Here is a 19,239-nt window from a genome sequence, read left to right as displayed (position 1 = left end):
CTGCAATTCTTACTCTCTCTTTAACATCAGAATCTCTTTCCCAAGTAGCTAACCTGTCTAGGTTACTTTGCAGGGTACTGGTAGCCCATGTGACGTCTAAGAAAGGCAATGCATTTCTATGCTCTGACAAAAGACCATCATACCATGTGCGAACTAATGGCCCATTGTCATTTAACACCTTCTCTGAAGTGTCTGCTATTCCACTGTAAGTTACAGCTGACTGACAAAAATTGTCTGTGTACTGACTAACAGTTTCATGCTTCTTCTGTACACAACTAGTGATTTTTGACCAGTCCACTTTTGGTCCAAGAATGTTCTTTAACACTCTCAAAACTCCTTCTCTCAATTCATCTTTTCTGGCATGCTGTAGTTCAGAATTGTTTACAGCATTTTCAAAATCATTGAATTCTGACTCAGTCAAGATCTGTGATATTAGCTGGGTGACTTCAGCTAGAGACATATCGTAGGGCCGCATCTTTTTGGACAATTCTCTCCTAAACTCAGAAAAATTTCCATGTACTGATGGCAAACTTTCAGCAATTCTCTCTATTTCTTTAGGAGCTAAAGATAATTTGACTGCTTGTAGCTGCATTATGGGGGTTGCTAATGGAACTGGATCATTCCCTTTTGCCCTAGTCTGAGCCTTTTGTCTTGCTCCACACACTTCAACTGCATTTACATCTTTATCTATCAAACCAGCATTTCTAGTGTTTTCTAGTCTACAGAAAGACTGTAAATCAGGATAGCTTTCATCTGACTGTTGGTCTTCAGGGTCACATTTGGTTGAGGCCTGGTTATGGCCCACCTTTGTCTTGAAACAGGACACTTGAGTGTTCAATTGTTTGTTTTGTTCATTTAACTTAGCAATACACCTAGCTTGTTCTTGTGCAATGGATAAGCTATATTCTCTATGGCAACAGATTATAGGGATGGGACGAAATATCGTTTGACGAAATATCGCGATACAAAACGTGACGAAACGCATCGAGGTCGAAAAAAATGGATCGCGAAATAAAGATAGATGGCACTGCTGCATGATTTGCGTAGTATATAAATAATTTAGTGTATTAAATGTGTGTGTGTATGTATATGGGGCAGACATACAGTCTATGGTGGCAGGCAAGCAGGGTAAAACTAAATGAAAAAAAAAATTATATCCGGGGAACGGTGCGGTACGTCATCACGTCAAGACAGCGCATGTTGCAACAACAACACTGCAGTCTACAGCGAGCTAACAAATAGCATTAGCACCAACTGCCTTGCCCCCAAACAGCCAACCATGGAGTCAAATGAGGTCGAAATTGAGGACGCTCCGCCTGGATACAAGTCATATGTCTGGCAGTATTTTGGCTTTCTCATTAAAAAAGACAAAGACGGCAATAGAGTAACTGACAAGACTAAGACTGTGTGTAAGCTATGCCATGCTGTCATTCCGTACACCACATCCAACACATCAAACATGAACCACCACCTTCAACGTCACCATAAAAATGTGAAGACGGCCCCGGAGAAAACGTGCCTACCGAAGGGAAAGCTGACCATGAAACAAGCGCTGACACCAACTCTACCTCCGTCAAGTCCGCGTGCAAAACAGATAACCAGGCTCATTGGCGAATTCATAGCGGACTATATGGCTCCATTTAACATGGTAGAGAACAGAAAATTCATCCAAATGTTCAATGTGCTAGAGCCTAAGTTTAAGATGCCATGTCGAGGACATTTTTCAGAGAAGGTAATCCCGGAAATTTACAATGAAACCAAACAAAGCGTGAAAGAGTATCTAAAAAATGCCGACTGTGTCGCCCTGACCACTGACAGCTGGACCTCGCGTGCAACACAGAGTTATGTAACCATCACGGCAGAAGTCATCAACGACAAATGGGTGAGAAAAAGCTTTGTGTTGCAAACTCGTGAGCTGAGTGAAAGTCATACTGGTGTTAACATAGCTCACGTGTTGAGAAATGCACTGAGTGAGTGGGAGCTAACGAGGCCACAAACAACCATTGCTTGTGTCACAGACAACGCAAGCAACATGGACATTGCTGTGAGAGAGAGCGGTCTCCACCCTCACATCAAGTGCTTAGCGCATGTTGTGAATCTGGCCAGTAAGCGAGGCTTGGCTGTATCCCGCGTCGCGCGCCTTCTTGGTCGTGTGCGAAGAATAACTACATTCTTTCACAGGAGCACCACGGCCACCGCCGTCCTGACCAACAAGCAAACCCAGTTAGAGCTGCCTCGGCATAAACTCATCACCGATGTCCAGACCAGGTGGAATAGCACATACGAGATGCTGGCGCGCTACCTGGAGCAACAAGCAGCTGTCTCAGCGGCGCTGAGCTGCCCAGGAATCCGAAGGAATGCGAGAGAAATTGACACTCTGGATAACACTGATATATCAGATGTCGAGGACATAGTGAAACTGCTTAAGCCACTGAAGACAGCCACAACAGTTGTCTGTGATGAAAAAGAGCCCACTGTTTCACTGATAATGCCACTGAAGTTCATGATCGAGCAAAGCATGTCACCAGAGGAAAATGACACACAGACCATCGCCAACATGAAAAGCGCTATTCTACTCGACATCTCGGACCGGTACTCTGGTGACTGTAATGACATGCTGCAGGAGTGCACTGCGCTTGACCCACGATTCCGAAGCCTGTCCCATCTGAATGATGAACAACGCGAGTCCGTCTATGCCCGAATACGTGAAAAAGCTTCAGCACTTCATGAGCAGCGCAACCAGGTAGGCTAACTTTTATTGAAGAAAAAAAGAGGTGCCCTGCGCGTGTGTAACTCTGTAGTGTAGGCCAGAGCCCGAAAACTTATTTCTCATATTGTTTTTTTTTATTAGTCGATGAGAGAGAGAGAGAGAGAGAGAGAGAGAGAGACTCTGTGTGCGTGTGTCTGTGAGAGAGGGAGGGAGTGAAGGATTGAAAGACAGAAATGTTTGAGCTAGTTTTATTTTACTTTTTTCAGACCAGTGATATAGATGAAAGAACCACTAGGGCCAGTGCTTCAACATCAGGGGCAGCAGCAGAGCAGGCCAGGGTCATGGTTGAGGCAGCACAGGGAGCAGAGCAGAGCCAGGAAGAGCCAGTGGAAGGAGAAAGGCAGATGCAGGACGTGACACAGCCTCCCCCACCAAAAAAGACAGCGTTAGAAGATCTCCTTGGGAGCTCCTACACTACTGTTGTTGAGACAGTGCAGTCCAGCAGAGGGATTGAAATGGAGATACTCTCCTACAGAAATGGGATTCCTATCCCACTCAACAGTAGTCCACTTGAGTGGTGGAAAGTTAATGCATATGCTTACCCCATACTTGCCCCCCTTGCCAAAGCCTACCTTTGCATTCCTGCTACATCAGTGCCCAGTGAGCGTGTCTTTTCCACAGCAGGAGACATTGTGTCTGCTCAAAGATCACTGATAACACCAGAACATGTTGACATGTTAGTTTTTTTGAAGAAGAACCAGTCCTGAGATAACTTAACCTAGGATTAGAGCAGCACTAAGGGAGTGTTCTTGTTTGTGTTTGGCCAGTTAGGCCTTGTGTTTCCCTGTGTGCAGCTGAAACAAAAATAAATAAGTTGTTGTTATACAGTAATATTTTTTTTCTTTTTTTCCCTTTTTTGATATCGTATCGTGACGTATCGTATCGTGACCCTGGCATATCGAGGTGCATCGTATCGTGAGTTTAAGTGTATTGTCCCATCCCTAACAGATTATGCCTTTCATGTTTTTCTTTCTGATACATGCACCTAACACCTTCTTGCATTCTTCAATAGACCAAACTTTGTCTGGATCGATACCAAATTTATTTGTCAAATCCAATCTAACTGACTCAGTCACTATGGAGTCCATTTTCTCTCCTAACAATGACTTGAACTCACTGTCTGTCCATAAAGGGCTTGCTAATCCACGTTTCTCAGTATTTGGAATCAGTCTAGCATTCTTCCTAACCATTTTGTGGATTTCTTTGTTACCAACTAAAAAAAAAAAAAACTTCTCTCTACTGTCTACAACAGAGGGTACAATCTTATTAGCACATGATGCTAAACAAACAAACACTAAAACTTCTCTGATCAAAACAGAGGCTACACTTGTTAACACAGATCAAACTATTGTTAACCTTCCTTGGCAGAGCAAAGGGTAACACAAATTACTAGCACTTTACGCTAATCTTCCCTGATTGAATCAGAGGATACAAACAACTTCCCTGACTATTCAGAGGATAAAACCAAAATATTATTAGCACGTAATGCTAACCTTCTCTGTGACCAGAGGGTAAAAACAAATAATTAGCACCTGATGCTAAAACTTCCCTCCCTGAAACAGGGGGCAACCAACATATTAGCACATAATGCTTATCTTCCCTGACAAAGCAGAGGCTACACAAAAATATTAACACGTAATGTTAATCTTCCCTACCTGAACACAGTTTCACTTTCATCTCTAAAAGAAAACTTTTTAAAAGGTACCAAAATAAATAGCCTGTAAGACTACCCCTTCTCTGCTTGCACAGAGGATAACAATATTTTAACTTGAGTGCTAAAATCTTCCCTGTCTGGGCAGAGGATTACTTTTCATCTCTAACAGAAAACTTTAGAGGATAAACTTAGCTAACCAAACTCTACAGCTGTCTGTTAACTCTTCTCTGACGGCGCAGAGGCATAGCAAAATTTGTACTGGTCTTCAGCGGTTCTTTGAATAGAGTGAAACTCACCAAATCGTTTGTTGTACGAAAGATTCCGTCTGGAACTCAGTCAGAAATGTTCATTCTTTGTTGAGATCTTTGTTGAGCTTGATGTTTCAAGATTCAATCTGGAACTCAATCAGAAATGTTCATCCTTTGTTGAGATCTTTGTTGAGGTCGAAGCTTCTGGCACTCAGTCAGAACTCAGTCAGCTTTGGTGAGATCTTTGTTGAGGTCCAGTTCTGGATTCTGGTGAAGTTAATTCTATCTGGGTCACAGGGCATCATCTGTTGTGAACTTTTTCTTCTTAATGTGTAGAAAAGTCAGAAGAGCAGACCAGGAGACGGAGAGGTATCTTTTAAAGCAGATGTTCTTTATTAGGTCGCTGTAGCATCTCAATCTCGTCCAACTAAGGGAAAGGTTCCCTTGCAATTTATACATTTAGAGGAGGAGGAGTTTACATTGGGGTGGAGTCCCTCTGAAACAACGCATGCAAATTAAGTAGGAACACACCCTACTCTGAGGGCATTACCAATCCAATTGAATCAGCATAACTATTCAAATGCTGATAGTGGCCAGGAACTCTGGTTCCTAAGAGCCATCCCAGAGCCATTAAAGACAAAAGGTGAAAGTCTCCCCGACAGCTAATCCAATCAACCTAACGATTCTATCTAGGCTGAAAGGAGAGAAAACAGGACTATCAGGAAAGGAGACTCTTGCTGGAGACTCAATATTTCATCTGAAATCAGTCTACTGAACTTTATCAGTTTTATACCATTGGAGTGGAAACCTAAATTAAACATTTGACAAATTTGTATTCCTTCAGTTGACAGTACTTGAATCTGTCCTCCACTAATCCAGACTTTACTAATGTAGATTTGGCTTCTTCTCTTTCCTTAATGAGACTCTATAATATTAATATTGTATAAATATGGTCTATGCAAGTGGCAGAAATATGGCCAGCACTGTTAGTAAAGACTCTGGTTGGTTGAGACAGATTACAAGCATCGATCAATGAAACTATCTTCATTGGACATTGATTCGCAAACCAGTCTATGTTCATATCCCCAAGTAAAAAAATATAACCATTCACATCTGTAACTCTGCCAATTAACAGACATAAATCATTCAAATATTGCACATCAGTCCCGGGAGGTCTATAACAGCAGCCGATCAGCACCGGCTTAACCCTCTGGGGTCTAAGGTGTTTTTGGGGTCCTTGAGATGTTTTGACATGCCCTGACATTTGTGCTTTTTTCAGTTGCTTATAAACATATTAATGGCACAGGTGTAGTTACACTATTTAGCACAAACAGGGCTACCATAATATGTGAGCAACATGTATGTACATATTTGTATTTTTGAGAGAATATTGTTTATACATGGTTATTGAAAAAACTAAAAATTAAAGTTTCTGAAATAAGGCCACAAAACACATATTGATTATTTCTTCACAAGACTTTTGAAAATTGTATCACATAGCCTAGAATATTTGCTCCAAAACTATGTGAGAATCATCCTGACTACTCATTCAGATAAGACAATAAAGTATTTTACATTTTTAATGACGTGTTTTGTGTCAGAAAGCTTTATGTGAAGGGGCATGATCTCTCATTAATATGTATGCATTTCACACCTGAGAAAGACAAAGACCCTCCCATAATGGCCCTATTAGGTGCTATCAGGCTCTATCATTATGAGGAGCCTTGCACAAAGAATGAGGAGATTTAAAAAAGAATGGCTTTTAGATTGTTTGGATTTATTTACAACACAACATAATCCAAAGATACACAACAAAGGACAAAAAGGCACATTAGTAAACACACTGATCTAAAGACAGAGGCTTGAACAGTCACACAACTTGGTGCCATTCCTGAAACATCGTACATACCTGTCATTTCCAAGGTGTTTGATTTTTCATTTTACCATGTTCATGTACAGAGACTGTTGAATGTTGAAGTTAGCAGGACTCATCAGTGGCATCTCGTCCCTGTAAAAAAAAAAAAAAAAAAAAAAACACCTTTGAACATGCTGATATCAAGAGAAACTATATGGCTGCACGACTTTGGGCATGCATTGTAGATTTTTCTGGTTAAAATTGTGATTTAATTTTATATATATATATATATACACACACACACAGTGCTTAGAATAAGTGAACACACCCATGCTAAAGTTGACTACCCATCACAATATAGACATCGTTTTATTTCAGTTAGCCTAACTGAACATTTATACATAAATAATATATTGTATTTAGACAGTATCACATATTTTACCGGAGGCTGAAATATATTTCACTAAATCATTATATAACCTAAGCAGTTATTCGCAAACAAAATAAATTACGCATAAGGCAGGTATTTTAGCATGATAATCAGTGTCATAAACTAATCTCAAAACTGAGTGAAATATATGTAGTAGGCTAATATCACATTTAAAAAGTTTACACGAGCGTATAGGCCTACGTATAGGGATATTGTGACTGTGAGGTAGAGGTCTTCACGGGTCCAAAAATTCATGCCCGAACCGGAAGAGACCCGTAATGTGCTACACCGAACCGACCCGGACCCGTCTAATATTTCAAAAGTTGGACCCGGACCCGTGCAGACCCGAGAAATGCCATAAATGTACTGCCCGGACCCGACCTTGACCCGTCTGTTATTTGAAAACTGCACCCGAACCCGGCGGGAAGACACAAACCTGACTGGACCCGATTTTCACATTTTATTTCACACAAGTTGCGAAAAATAAACCTTTTTGTCTTACCTAATTTTAGTAGCCGTCGTCTCACTTCCTTGTAACGTTAACGTTACCTGACTGACTGTGATGCATTACAATCCACTGACAAGAAAGTTCTATCCATGTTATTTCTCTCGTTATTCCAAGCTTAATCCACTCATTATTTCAGCTTTAAAAGTCCACTTGATGTCAGGGTGATGGATGACAAATGCGACTTTGCACATGTAATGTTACATTCTGACTCGAGTTAATTCGCATAATAACTTTAACTGTTTGTCCTTTAGAACTATGATAACGATTGCTCGTTCAGTGCCATGGCCGCTGACGTTATTTATTTGCTATCTTATCTGTGCTCTCTGCTCTGCATTGAGTCTGAATCTGACCACCAAAACTTTAAGATTAAACAAGACGGTTCATTTATATTATTATAAAAATGGAAGAAAATGTAAAGCGCGGTTTACATAAAATATAGTCTGAAAATTCATTTGAGCTCTATAATCAGAAAAGGAATTATATAACACTAAACAACTTACTCCGAACTTGTATCCTCGGCGGGGTCAATTCGTTCTTCAAAATGCAGCCGTTTGTCGTCCGAGTTTCAAATTCCTCTGAGGAAAAGGTGAATTCTTCCCCGCTGTGCAGAATCATCTGAAGGAGTAGAGTGCCATCCTCAAAACGCGATGAACTATCAGTGAATCTGATGAAGAAACTTCGTGTTTTTATGCCATTGATTGCTGGGCGTGTGCGATGCATAACGTTAGATCACCTATTTACCATGTGAAAAGCGCTGGGGGCGTGGCGGCCTCGGCTCATTAAAGATAATAAAGGGAGAACGAAAAAACCGTACCTCTCCTTGGTTTTAAACGGATTACATAAACTGGAAATATATATATTTTTTAATTACTTCATTTAAAAGAAGAGAATTTCAGCTTCAAAAAGAGAAATCTCTCGTATCTCTGTGACAAGTATTGACTGAGTTACAGTTAATTTTTTCGGACGCATTTCAGAATGGACTTTACTGACAGAGAGAAGGCAAAACGCGCATCAGGTTTATTTTTCTTTATTTGACGAAAAGCACAACACTTTGTTTTTATTGTGAGTACCCACGAAAAATAATAGACACTTAACAGGATCTAATGATGTACAACACTTATATGTAAGATCAAAATCAACAGAGTAATTTGATTCTCTTTTGCACTAAGGAAAAAATCGGCCGGCCGACCCCAGAGGGTTAAGGTGAGGAAGATGCACTTTGACCCATAAAGATTCTAAACCATCTGAGATAAACTCAGAGCACGGAGTTATTTCGGATAGTTATTTCAGATATATAATGCTATGCCACCCCCATGTTTTTTCCTGTCCCTTCTAAAAAAACATTATAGCCATCAATGGAAATCTCTGTGTCAAGAACAGTAGCATCCAGATGGGTCTCCGATACAGCCAAGATATGAATGGTGTTTTCTGTAATCAGATAATTAAGTTCAAGTACCTTATTTCTGATGCTGCAGACATTCAAATGGGCCATAAAAAGACCCTTTGAAACAGGAAGGAGATGCTTATCATCAATGGGCCTACTATTCATAAAAAAATGTAGTTCAGTTCAGTCTAAATGGGCTCTAGTTAAGGAAACCAGAGAACTAGACACAATAAGCTTGTCATGTCAGATGTCTGCATTCAGTGTAGTCCTCATTCACATAGATGTTGGTGCCTTTCAGATCCTTAGTCTTTCCCAGAACAGTCATTTTATCTTTGCATCTGAGGAATTTGATCACGATAGGCCTAGGTCTCTTTCCAGAATATCCGGATGGATTGCCAGTCCTATGTGCACATTCAATCACCATCTGTCCAGGTGAAGTTTCTCATTTATCACACACCAGACTTTGTCCTCAGTCTCCTTCCAGCTTTTCATTCTGGGCCTCAGGAATGCCATCCACAACAAGGTTATTCCTTCTTGTTTGACCCTCCAAGTAGTCTGCTTTCTCAGTCATCTCTGCCAATTTCTCTTGCATTGTTTTGGTTTCAGCACAAGCAATTGTTCTCTCTGACTCAATGTTCTCATTTTTATTTATTAGATCATCAATGTCCTTCTGAGAGAATTGCAAGCTGCTTCTCAGCTCATGTGTCTCTCTGGTCAATTTGTCAATCCGAGTATTCACATTGTTCACAATTAATTCCACAAGTCTTAAAGTTGCTTTCTTGCTGCTGCAAAAGTTGCATGCACAGATCCCTTTGTTGACTCATTAGATCTCTTACCTGTGAAAGCGACACTAACTCCTCTCCATTACTTTGGTTGCTGCTTTGGTTCTTCTTGGGCGGCATGGTGTGTTGAGATTCTCCGCTGTTCAATTCCTGGTTTTATTTATTTTTTCTGAACACAAAAGGTGATTTTGGTCAAGTGTGTCCTGCTGGTTTCTGTTCATACAATATCAGTCAATGGAGCCTGACTTCCAGAAACTTCATGACATTATTTGATGATGCCTTTGAAGCTTTTGAAAGTCAGCAGAACAAAATTGACCAAAATAACATCCTCAATGCCTTAGGTCTTTTTCTAGATGCTCTCGCTGGCTCTGTGGTTACTGAGGATGAAGAGACCACAGCAACATCCGGGACAGATGAGGCAATAAGGGCAGGTGTAGTGATGAAGGGTCTCTTCCATGGGACTATAACATTTCCAGGATGCTGCTGTGGGGATCCCCATCCTCAGTGCTCAGATCATTTCAGATGCTACAAAAATGCACAAACAGAATACAAAAGCAGTCATTTTAACAGCAGGATGTCATTTAATTTCTGTATTTGAAGTAATAAAATTCTTACCCCCCCCCCCCCCCACACACACTTGTGTGCTCATCCTGTCCCTGTAACATCCAAACAAGATTCAAGTTTCCTCTGTGATTTGTACTACATGTATACTACATTTATACATTATTCTGCTCAATACTACATTTACATGTTGAGGCAGTTGCTGATGTGTTGCTTTATATCCAACACAAACGTTCCTCAATTTATCAACAGTACTGGACAAATAAAATAGATTACTTTGTTTAGTTATGTAGATTTGTTTATTTATATTAGGATTCGGATATACTATTAATTCACCTACTGCTTTTTGCCAATTATATAGTAGGACAGTATGCAGTTTCGAACACAGCCTCAGACTTATAACCCGATGGTTGCGGGTTCGATTCTCAATAGCAGCAGGAAAATGTAGGTGGGGGAGTGAATCAAAAGCGAAATGTCCTACTGTTTGCTCTGTTTGAAGTTCAAAGACATTTGGACCGTTAAGAAATGTCAGTATTCTTGCTCAGAAAGAGGAGCTTGAAGGAAAATATTATGTGGACGTTGAAGATCTCAAAGATTGAGTTTGTTGAAACAGTGGCGAATCAAGTACAAGTACACAAATCACCTTGGGTTCACCGGCGTCAGAATTAACCCAGAACATCCAAATCTCAGTTACAGTTTACAACGCCAATAAAACAACTTGTAAACAATGTCACGTAACGTCACATTTAACTCAGAAAAAAACATATTCAATGACCATAACTTGTTAGTCAGCTAGAAAAATTAATTCTAGAGAGAAACCTTCTGTTAAATATATGCACCATATTACATATTTATTATAATGTTTAATGTTCTTCAATATGTAATGCATGTTTGAATACCCGTCAAGTAGACATTTATGTTTATATTCCAAAAATGAATTGGAGTAGAAATATAATTATGTAAAAGGTAATTTCCCTTGAGAAAATTTGCCATGTACCATATATATATATATATATATATATATACACACAAAATAATCAATATCAAATCAAATTGAATCCGAATTGAATCGCAAGCTTGTGAATCGAAATCACATCGAATCGTGAAATTAATACAATAGTAATAGTTCTCTTATTAGAGGTTCTCTCGTATTGCGTAAGTTTAGCTTACGCTACGGGAAAGATTCATCTTCTCGAGATATTGAAGCCAAAAAATTATCCTTAATTTTGTATTCATTGTCAACGCAGTGCAGCAGCTAGCAGACCTAGAGCAGGCAGTCTTGCGTGCTCATTGGCTGCCCTGCGGGCATCTGCTGCAGCCTACCAGTGAGCCCCGCGTGACGTCACGCCCAATGAAGGGCGCTCGCGCCTTCATAGCGTCATAGCCCGCCAGAATGGGCGTGGCTTAGCGTATAACAGAAGGGGCTGTAGGCTGAATTCCCTGGTTTTCGTCGACTGAAGCGAAGTCGCTTGAAGCCTTTCGCATCGCTGGATCTGAGAGAAGCCGCCGCCGCCGTCGAGCAGCGAACAGCCAGCTTAGGACAGGGCTGAGGAAGCCGCCTTCAGCCATCCGTGCGAGCTATGTTATCCGGCGACTTATCCTTTTTACTCTGTTGTATTCTCTTCTAGCTTCTCCTAAAAGACCGCGAGTGTCTTTTTAAAGATGCCTCACATTTCCTGCGGCTCGTGTAGGGCCCCGGAGACAGCCGGTACCTGTGGCCACTGCGACGCGCTCGCCGGAGAACCTCCCTCGAGCCTCGCTCTCGCCTTCCCCGCCTCTCTTCACCGACACACAGCTGCCGCTCACGAGCCTCACTGCCGTCGCGTCTGAGGATGAGGTTGAGGGACACGCCACAAGGGACTGCTGTTCTAACCGCGGCTAGCTTCCTTTACGTTACAAGGAAGCTACCGCGCCCCGATAGAAGCAGTCACTCCGCCCTTTGTGGGACCGCGCAGTGATAAGCGCCGTTCCCAAAGGCAGCCGGAGCCTGTAGCCACAGCGACGCGCTCGCCGGAAAGCCTCCCTCGAGCCTCGCTTTTTCACCTTCCCCGCCTCCCTTCACCGACGCGCAGCTGCCGCTCACGAGCCTCACTGCCGTCGCGTCTGAGGATGAGGTCGAGGGACACGACACTATGGACTGCTGTTCTAACCGCGGCTAGCTTCCTTTACGTTACAAGGAAGCTACCGCGCCTCGCGCGCTCTTAGTTATGTGCTCGCGCTACTTAAGCTTACGTTGTTTCCCCCGTGGCTCAGTGGCTAAACACTAAGCTTTCGCGCCAGAGACCCGTGTTCGATCCTGGCTCTCGCAGCAGAAAAAATTTATGCAGCTCTCCTCTGAGCTCGCGACCAGCTTTCTTACGTACAGAAAGCGAGCGCGCGCCCTGAGCGCATGCGTCACCGGCGAAAGAAGGAGAGAGTGTGGTTTTTTGTCCCGCCGAGGCCTGACAAACCCCCTCTCTTTCTCAAACATTTTCCAGCTCCTCCTAGTTCGAGCGGCTGGTAATGTCTATACTGCAGTAGAGAGCCTGTTATAACACGCACGCCTGCAGACAATGCCGACACGCACACGAAAACTGTGATGACGCTCTCTCTCTTATGTGCTCGCGCCAACTAAAGCTTATGTTGTTTCCCCTGTGGCTCAGTGGCTAAACCCTAAGCTTTTGCGCCAGAGACCTGTGTTCGATTCCGGCTCCCGCAGGAGATACAATTTATGCGGCTCTCCTCTGCGAGCCGCCGTATTCAGATCCGGCTCACGCCGATGGTGTTTTCAGTGTAGAAAGGTGCCCACATCTCAGTGTTCACCCCTACACACAAGCACAACACTTCCCGTGTTATTTACAGAGCCCACTCCCTTAAAGCGGGAAACCGCTCGAGTGTTGAACGTAGGAAATGCGTCCACGAGTTCGTGCCCACGCCTATTTTTCTGCCCGCTCTATCACTGAAGACTCATATCAAACTATGAGAGAGAAAGACGCGCGGTCCCGCTGCGGCCGGACTGCCGTCAAAGTTTATTTCCCTGTCAGTCCCCTTCAAACAGGCTACTGCATTGGTCCATTTAGCAGCCAACGAGCCGGTTCATTTGCCCTCTCGCCTGCACACATACGCCGTTTTCACGGCGACCCAGAGAAATCTCAAAGAGTATAATGTCTGGTCCGGCTCACGCCATTGGTGTTTTAAGTGTAGTGAAAGTGCCCACGCCCCAGTGTTCACTCCTACACACAAGCACATCAAATCTCGTGTCACTCACAGAGCACACTCTCATAAAGCGCAGAAAAGCCGCTCGAGTGTTGAATATAAGAAATGTGTCCAGAGGTCTGTGCCCACTATCTGCCCGCTCTGTTACACGGTCAATGAAACAGGTTATGAATGTAAGTCTCGTGCCCGCCGGAGAGCGTTCACGCTTACTAACACACACCTCCCCCCGGGCGCCGCCCGCGCGTTTAAATGTTATCACAAAATGCAGGGCATTGCTAAGACGCTCCCCATCCGTTATGATCGAGGCGTCAAATACACTTGTAAGTCTCGTGCCCGTGCACACGCGCTCACGCTTACAGAAAGCTTTTCCGCCCAAAGCGCTGCTCGCGCGTCAAAAAGTGAGAATAAAATGCTGAAACCCAAGCTTTCCATGTGACTGAGAAGCACTGTTCTGTGAGATAACAGCTCCGTCTCTGACTGTGCCAATATCAGCCAATCGTCCAGATAGTTCATTATTCGCAGCCCCTGGGTTCTCAGGGGGGGCGAGCGCCGCGTCCATGCACTTCGTAAATGTACGGGGTGCTAGAGACAGGCCGAACGGCAGGACGGTGTATTGATATACCTGACCGTCGAAGGCGAATCTCAAAAATTGCCTGTGACGGGGTAATATCAGAATCTGAAAATAGGCATCCTTCAGATCTAGAGAAATAAACCAGTCCCTCGGGCGAACGTTGCTCGAGGATTTATCTGGTCGTAAGCATTTTGAACGGTCTCCTTGCAAGCACTTTGTTCAAATGTCTCAGATCTAGGATAGGTCTGAAAGCTCCGTCCTTCTTGGGTACGAGAAAATATCGGCTGAAAAAGCCTGACTCGCTCAGAGAAGGCGGTACTTTTTCTATAGCCCCTTTGCACAGCAGTTTTGCTATTTCTGCGTGAAGTAGGTGTGCTACTTCCGCATTCACTATTGTCGCGTTCCGGGCTCGAAAGCTATGCCGGAGCTCTCGGTTCTGGGCAATGGCTGCTCGCTGAAAGCCGAGACCGTCTGATTTATGTGAGGTGTCCCAACCATAAGGGATGGGGAGCATTTTTTTTTTTTTTTTTTTTTTTTGCAATGCCCTCTGGGCATCAGGGCTCATTCCACTAAAAGGCATGGCCTCATCGTGGGCGTGGTCCAGCGGGATTTCTATCCACGACATATGTGTAGCGGCGGGCTGGAGCTCCCCGTCTACCTTTGTCAGGTTCTATAACCTAGAAGTTCCCGCCCCGCAGGCTAAACTTCTGTCAGTCTAAGCGAGTTGTGTGTTCTGCCCAGATATATCATGCTCAGACCACTCTTACGTGACTCCGCTCTCCTGGTTGAGCTGCACTAGTAGGGATGTGCTATATGCTTATGGGCCAGTGACAAATAAGGTTTTCAACTGATAAAAAATTAAAATTGGTTAAAATTGCACATCAAAGTAGTTATTATCTTTATGGGGATGTTTTTTACTTATTACTAAAATCTCAATTTTAAACAATGTATTTTAAGCGGTTTTACTGAGAATCATGTGACGACACCAGTCAAAATGTCATACGGGATTAATGCATTTTCTAAATATTATGGTATTAAAACTTTTCAAATCAATAATACTTAATGAATATGTAAAGTGATGCAGTAAACAATATTTAGAGCTCAGAAAACATTTTTTTGCACATCTATTTTTGCTCATTATATTGTGCTTTCTTTAAACGTGACCCTACTTGTTCAAGTTCTTTACCCACATTTTAACACTGCAATGTGATTTAAAATGCAAAATGTCTGAAAATGCTTTACAGAACTTGGTATCATGTTATTATTGTTTCCTCAACTCCATTAAGTGAAATTATGCATTTCAATGGAAAAAAACAGCGTTATCCCGCCTGACTTAAATTGTTACTCGGTATGACACCATATGAGTTAACACATGAATTGTCATTTTTACAACATTTACACATAATAATGTTCATAAATAATTAATGTTTATGTTATGCAATGTTTTCCAGGAAATTAATTAGGCTCCACTGTAAAGAAATACAGATGTGGTTTTCAGTGAACTGTTACACACAAACTCAGTATGGTTTCTTCCCAGATTTGGAAAGTATACAAATACATTTAAACAATTTTTTCATGTTTATGAATATCAAAACAGCACAACTTTTCAACATTATAGGTTTAATTTAGTACTGAAAAGTACCTTGAACCATTTTATTGATGATCATAGTCACTCTACATCAATATTCATAAATAATGTAAAGAGTTAAAGTAGGCAATCTTCACTCATTTCACTGAACATTTAATTGAACAACAAATTTACAAAAGCATGTAATTGAACAACATATTTATAAAGAAAAATCTTATTAATGGGTTAAAGTACCTTGAATCACTAAATTTAATTAAATGAACACTACATTTTTTTATAGACATTGTCTAAAATAACATATAACATAATAACACATTTTAGAATAAAATGACAACCAATGAAATTTTGCATGCAGTTGCAGGTTATAACCTCATCTCATTAAACCTTTTCCAATCTTGGTTGCACAGTTGAGCACTGCGATTAGAGTATGGCTCTGGCTCAGAGATGATTGCATGGATTTCAGACCTGTAGTAATAGATGACATCAGGTGTCTCTGACCACACAAATGAGTTCTTTCCACCGGTTTGTCTCAAGCAGCTCACCTCAATTTCATCTTCCACCACCTGGAGAACTTGGCCCACAAAGGGTTGGGCATCATATATCACCACAACAAATTTCCCAATCAAATCGAGTGCTTGCTGTTTTGTGGGTATGGCCTCCACAATTGTCTCATTACCTAACTGATTGAAGTCGATTACTATAGGGTCATGGCACTGGCAGATCTCTCCTCGCCTGCAAAAGCAGGACAGCTCTCTGTGGGTGATCTTTCCAGGGGTTTGTGCAGCAACTTGGTGTATCTTCATTGTACCCTTTACAACTGGGAGCTTACTTGGTACAGATTCATCATATCTGGTCACATCCTCCTCTGGAATCCAGAAGTGATCTATTGCTGAGCTGTTCTTAGTGTTGTTTTTGGCGGCCTGTTTTAATTTTAGTTTTAGTCTAGTCTTTGTGTCAAGCTGTCATTTGAGTTTTTATTAGTTTTAGTCACATTCATACTCTTTTTAGTCTAGTCTAGTTTTAGTCGACGAAAACTGATGACATTTTAGTCTAGTTTTAGTCGAAGAAAGACATAGTCTAGTTTTAGTCAATGAAAATTGTATTTTTTTCAATACTCTTTTTAGTATTCTATTTAACCCAGTCAGTCAATATAGTAGCCTATAAGTAGGCCTACCTATTGTATAGACGAAACCAAAATTTTCATTTAGCCAAACCCATTTCAAACAATCTTATCTTCTGTTATCTTATTATATTATTGTTACCTTATAGACTCAAGAATACATCCATTCCAGACACGGAAAATGCTCTGATTTGAATTTACAACATATTTATTTTACCAGTCAAACATGTTAGAAGTAGCCTACACACATGATGAAATGAAAGTTTTTCCAAATGTCATTTCTTCTTTTTCTCCCAAAGACGAATCCCTTTCTCTGTGTCAGACTTAACTTTGTTTGTTGTCGTTTATGCTAATGCCTGTTTCACACATAGGCTCCTCCGTATTTTTTCCCGCACCCATGTAGAGCCTATGGTTAGAGCGCTCACACGCACGCGGATGCGGTCCGGCAATGCGCTCCAGGAGCGTGCGTGCATAACAGCAGAGCAGAGATCTACACACAGTATCTACCTCAACAACGCGACATAATGGATGTAGGCTAAAAATATTGATTTGAAATAAAAAATAGAGAATGAATGTTGTGATTGTGGTACAGCCGTAGATCAGTTGCGCACTGCAAACGGAGCACATGTGAAAGCAAAATAGCTCGTGCAGCTCCTGCATACACACCGCAACACGCACCATATACGCACTACACACGGAGTATGCACTCAAAAAAATGATATGTTGGCTTTACTTAACTTTTTTATGTAAACAGGTTCCACCGGTTCCACATAACTATGTTTCGTTAAACAAACATAATATGTTCATGTAACTTCAACATCATGGGATTTGGTCATTTTAAGCGACCCAATTAAACTCTGAGCTAATGAGTTAATTAAGTGAATAACTGAGTGATGATTGAGCATTATTGAAGACACCTGATGTTAACAAGCAGAATCTCTGAAGGAGAAAACCGGAATGCTTAAGTCACCATTGTGGAGATAAGTGTGTGTTTTAGTTGGGCTCTTGACCATTAACTTATTAATCTTGAATCTTGCTATAGATTTTGTTTGGTTGCTGTACATGAGTTATAACAGCCGGATGAACAATAAACAAAGGTCATCTGATGGTGTTGGTTGTGTTTTAACATAATCATAATTTCACAATCATTTGACCTGAGTCACTGAACTTATATTAAACCGAATTTCTGAGTTAAGTTTACCTTACGAATAATAGCAGCACTGTCATTGTAGAGCAAACTATTTTTAGACTTTTCAATAAAATTTAAATGATAAAATCAATAAATAAAAAAGAAACTTCCTAAAAAATCTTTTGAGTAGGCACACACAGACATCAAGAATCAGCCTGTGAATCTCAACAATGGTGACAATTATAAAGCATGTTGCAGTGCATTCTGGGTGCCACCAATCAAAACTCATTCATGGCTCCCATCATGCATTGCTGCATGAATAAATAATGAGCTTATGATCTGTTTGTCACCATTGCTGAGATTCATATGCTGATTCTTGATGTCTGTGTGTGCCTACTCAGGATATTTTTTAAGAAGTTTATTTTTTATTTCTTGATTTGATCATTTAAATTTCATTGAAAAGGCTAAAAAATAGTATGCTCTACAATGACAGTAAGGTAAACTTAACTCAGAAATTGGGTTCAATATAAGTTCAGTGATTAAGGTCAAATGATTGTGAAATAATGATTCTGTTAAATCACAACCAACACCATCAGATCTCCTTAGTTCATTCTTCATCTGGCTGTTATAACTCATGTACAACAACCAAACAAAATCTAAAGTTAATAAGTTAATGGTCAAGAGCCCAACTAAAACTCACACTTATCTCCATAATGGTGACTTAAACATTCCGGTTTTCTCCTTCAGAGATTCTGCTTGTTAACATCAGGTGTCTTCAATAATGCTCAATCATCACTCAATTATTCACTTAATTAACTCATTAGCTCAGAGTTTAATTGGGTCGCTTAAAATGACCAAATTCCATGATGTTGAAGTTACATGAACATAGTATGTTTGTTTAACGAAACATAGTTATGTGGAACCGGTGGAACCTGTTTACATAAAGTTAAGTAAAGCCAACATATCATTTTTTTGAGTGTGTGTCAAACAGCCGTAACTCACGCAGCTGCATCTTCTAAATAATGCCGCGAGTGGGGCTTGAGGATGTGAAGTCGCCTGCGTCTGCTCAGTGCGATCTCATGCAGCCCCTGAAGTGACACACGAAACAGAAATGCTGCATAATAATAATGCAAGTAAACGAGACGAAATAACGTTAAATAACATTTCGTCTCGTCTCGTTTTGGTCAACGAAAATGAAGAGACATTTTAGCATAGTTTTTATTTTGTAAACCACATTTAGTCTCGTTTTTATTCGTCAACAATATTGCATTATACATTTAGTTATAGTCATCGTCACATGACCAGCATTTACGTTGCGTCTCGTCTCGTTTTCGTCACGTGATAAAGGTTCGTTGACGACGATATTTAGTCATAATTTTCGTTGGCGAAAGCAGCACTAGCTGTTCTCCTTGAGAGCCCTGTAAAGTTCCTCTGGGGTCTGGAT

The 19,239-nt window shown here is 41.3% G+C and overlaps 1 protein-coding gene across 1 annotated transcript; it reads left to right on the top strand.

The window, feature by feature from the left end:
* The first annotated feature begins 1,279 nt into the window (after nt 1–1,279).
* LOC130097686 (E3 SUMO-protein ligase ZBED1-like) lies at nt 1,280–3,477 on the top strand. Its single transcript, XM_056264627.1, has 2 exons — nt 1,280–2,743; nt 2,977–3,477. The coding sequence occupies exons 1-2, from the start codon at nt 1,280–1,282 to the stop codon at nt 3,475–3,477; spliced, it is 1,965 nt and encodes a 654-aa protein (XP_056120602.1).
* Nucleotides 3,478–19,239: the final 15,762 nt, after the last annotated feature.

This window comes from Rhinichthys klamathensis, unplaced genomic scaffold (genome assembly GCF_029890125.1).
Source record: "Rhinichthys klamathensis goyatoka isolate OS25496 unplaced genomic scaffold, OSU_Roscu_1.1 h1tg000223l_1, whole genome shotgun sequence".
Classification (NCBI taxonomy): Eukaryota; Metazoa; Chordata; class Actinopteri; order Cypriniformes; family Leuciscidae; genus Rhinichthys; species Rhinichthys klamathensis.
The sequence above is the reverse complement of the archived record's forward strand: the minus strand, read 5'-3'. Positions and strand labels throughout refer to the sequence as shown.

Excerpts from the sequence above, each read along its gene's own strand:
- LOC130097686 (XM_056264627.1), top strand. The coding sequence starts at position 1,280 with ATGGAGTCAAATGAGGTCGAAATTGAGGACGCTCCGCCTGGATACAAG. Across the intron at positions 2,744-2,976 it reads TTCATGAGCAGCGCAACCAG|ACCAGTGATATAGATGAAAG; the intron begins GTAGGCTAACTT and ends TACTTTTTTCAG.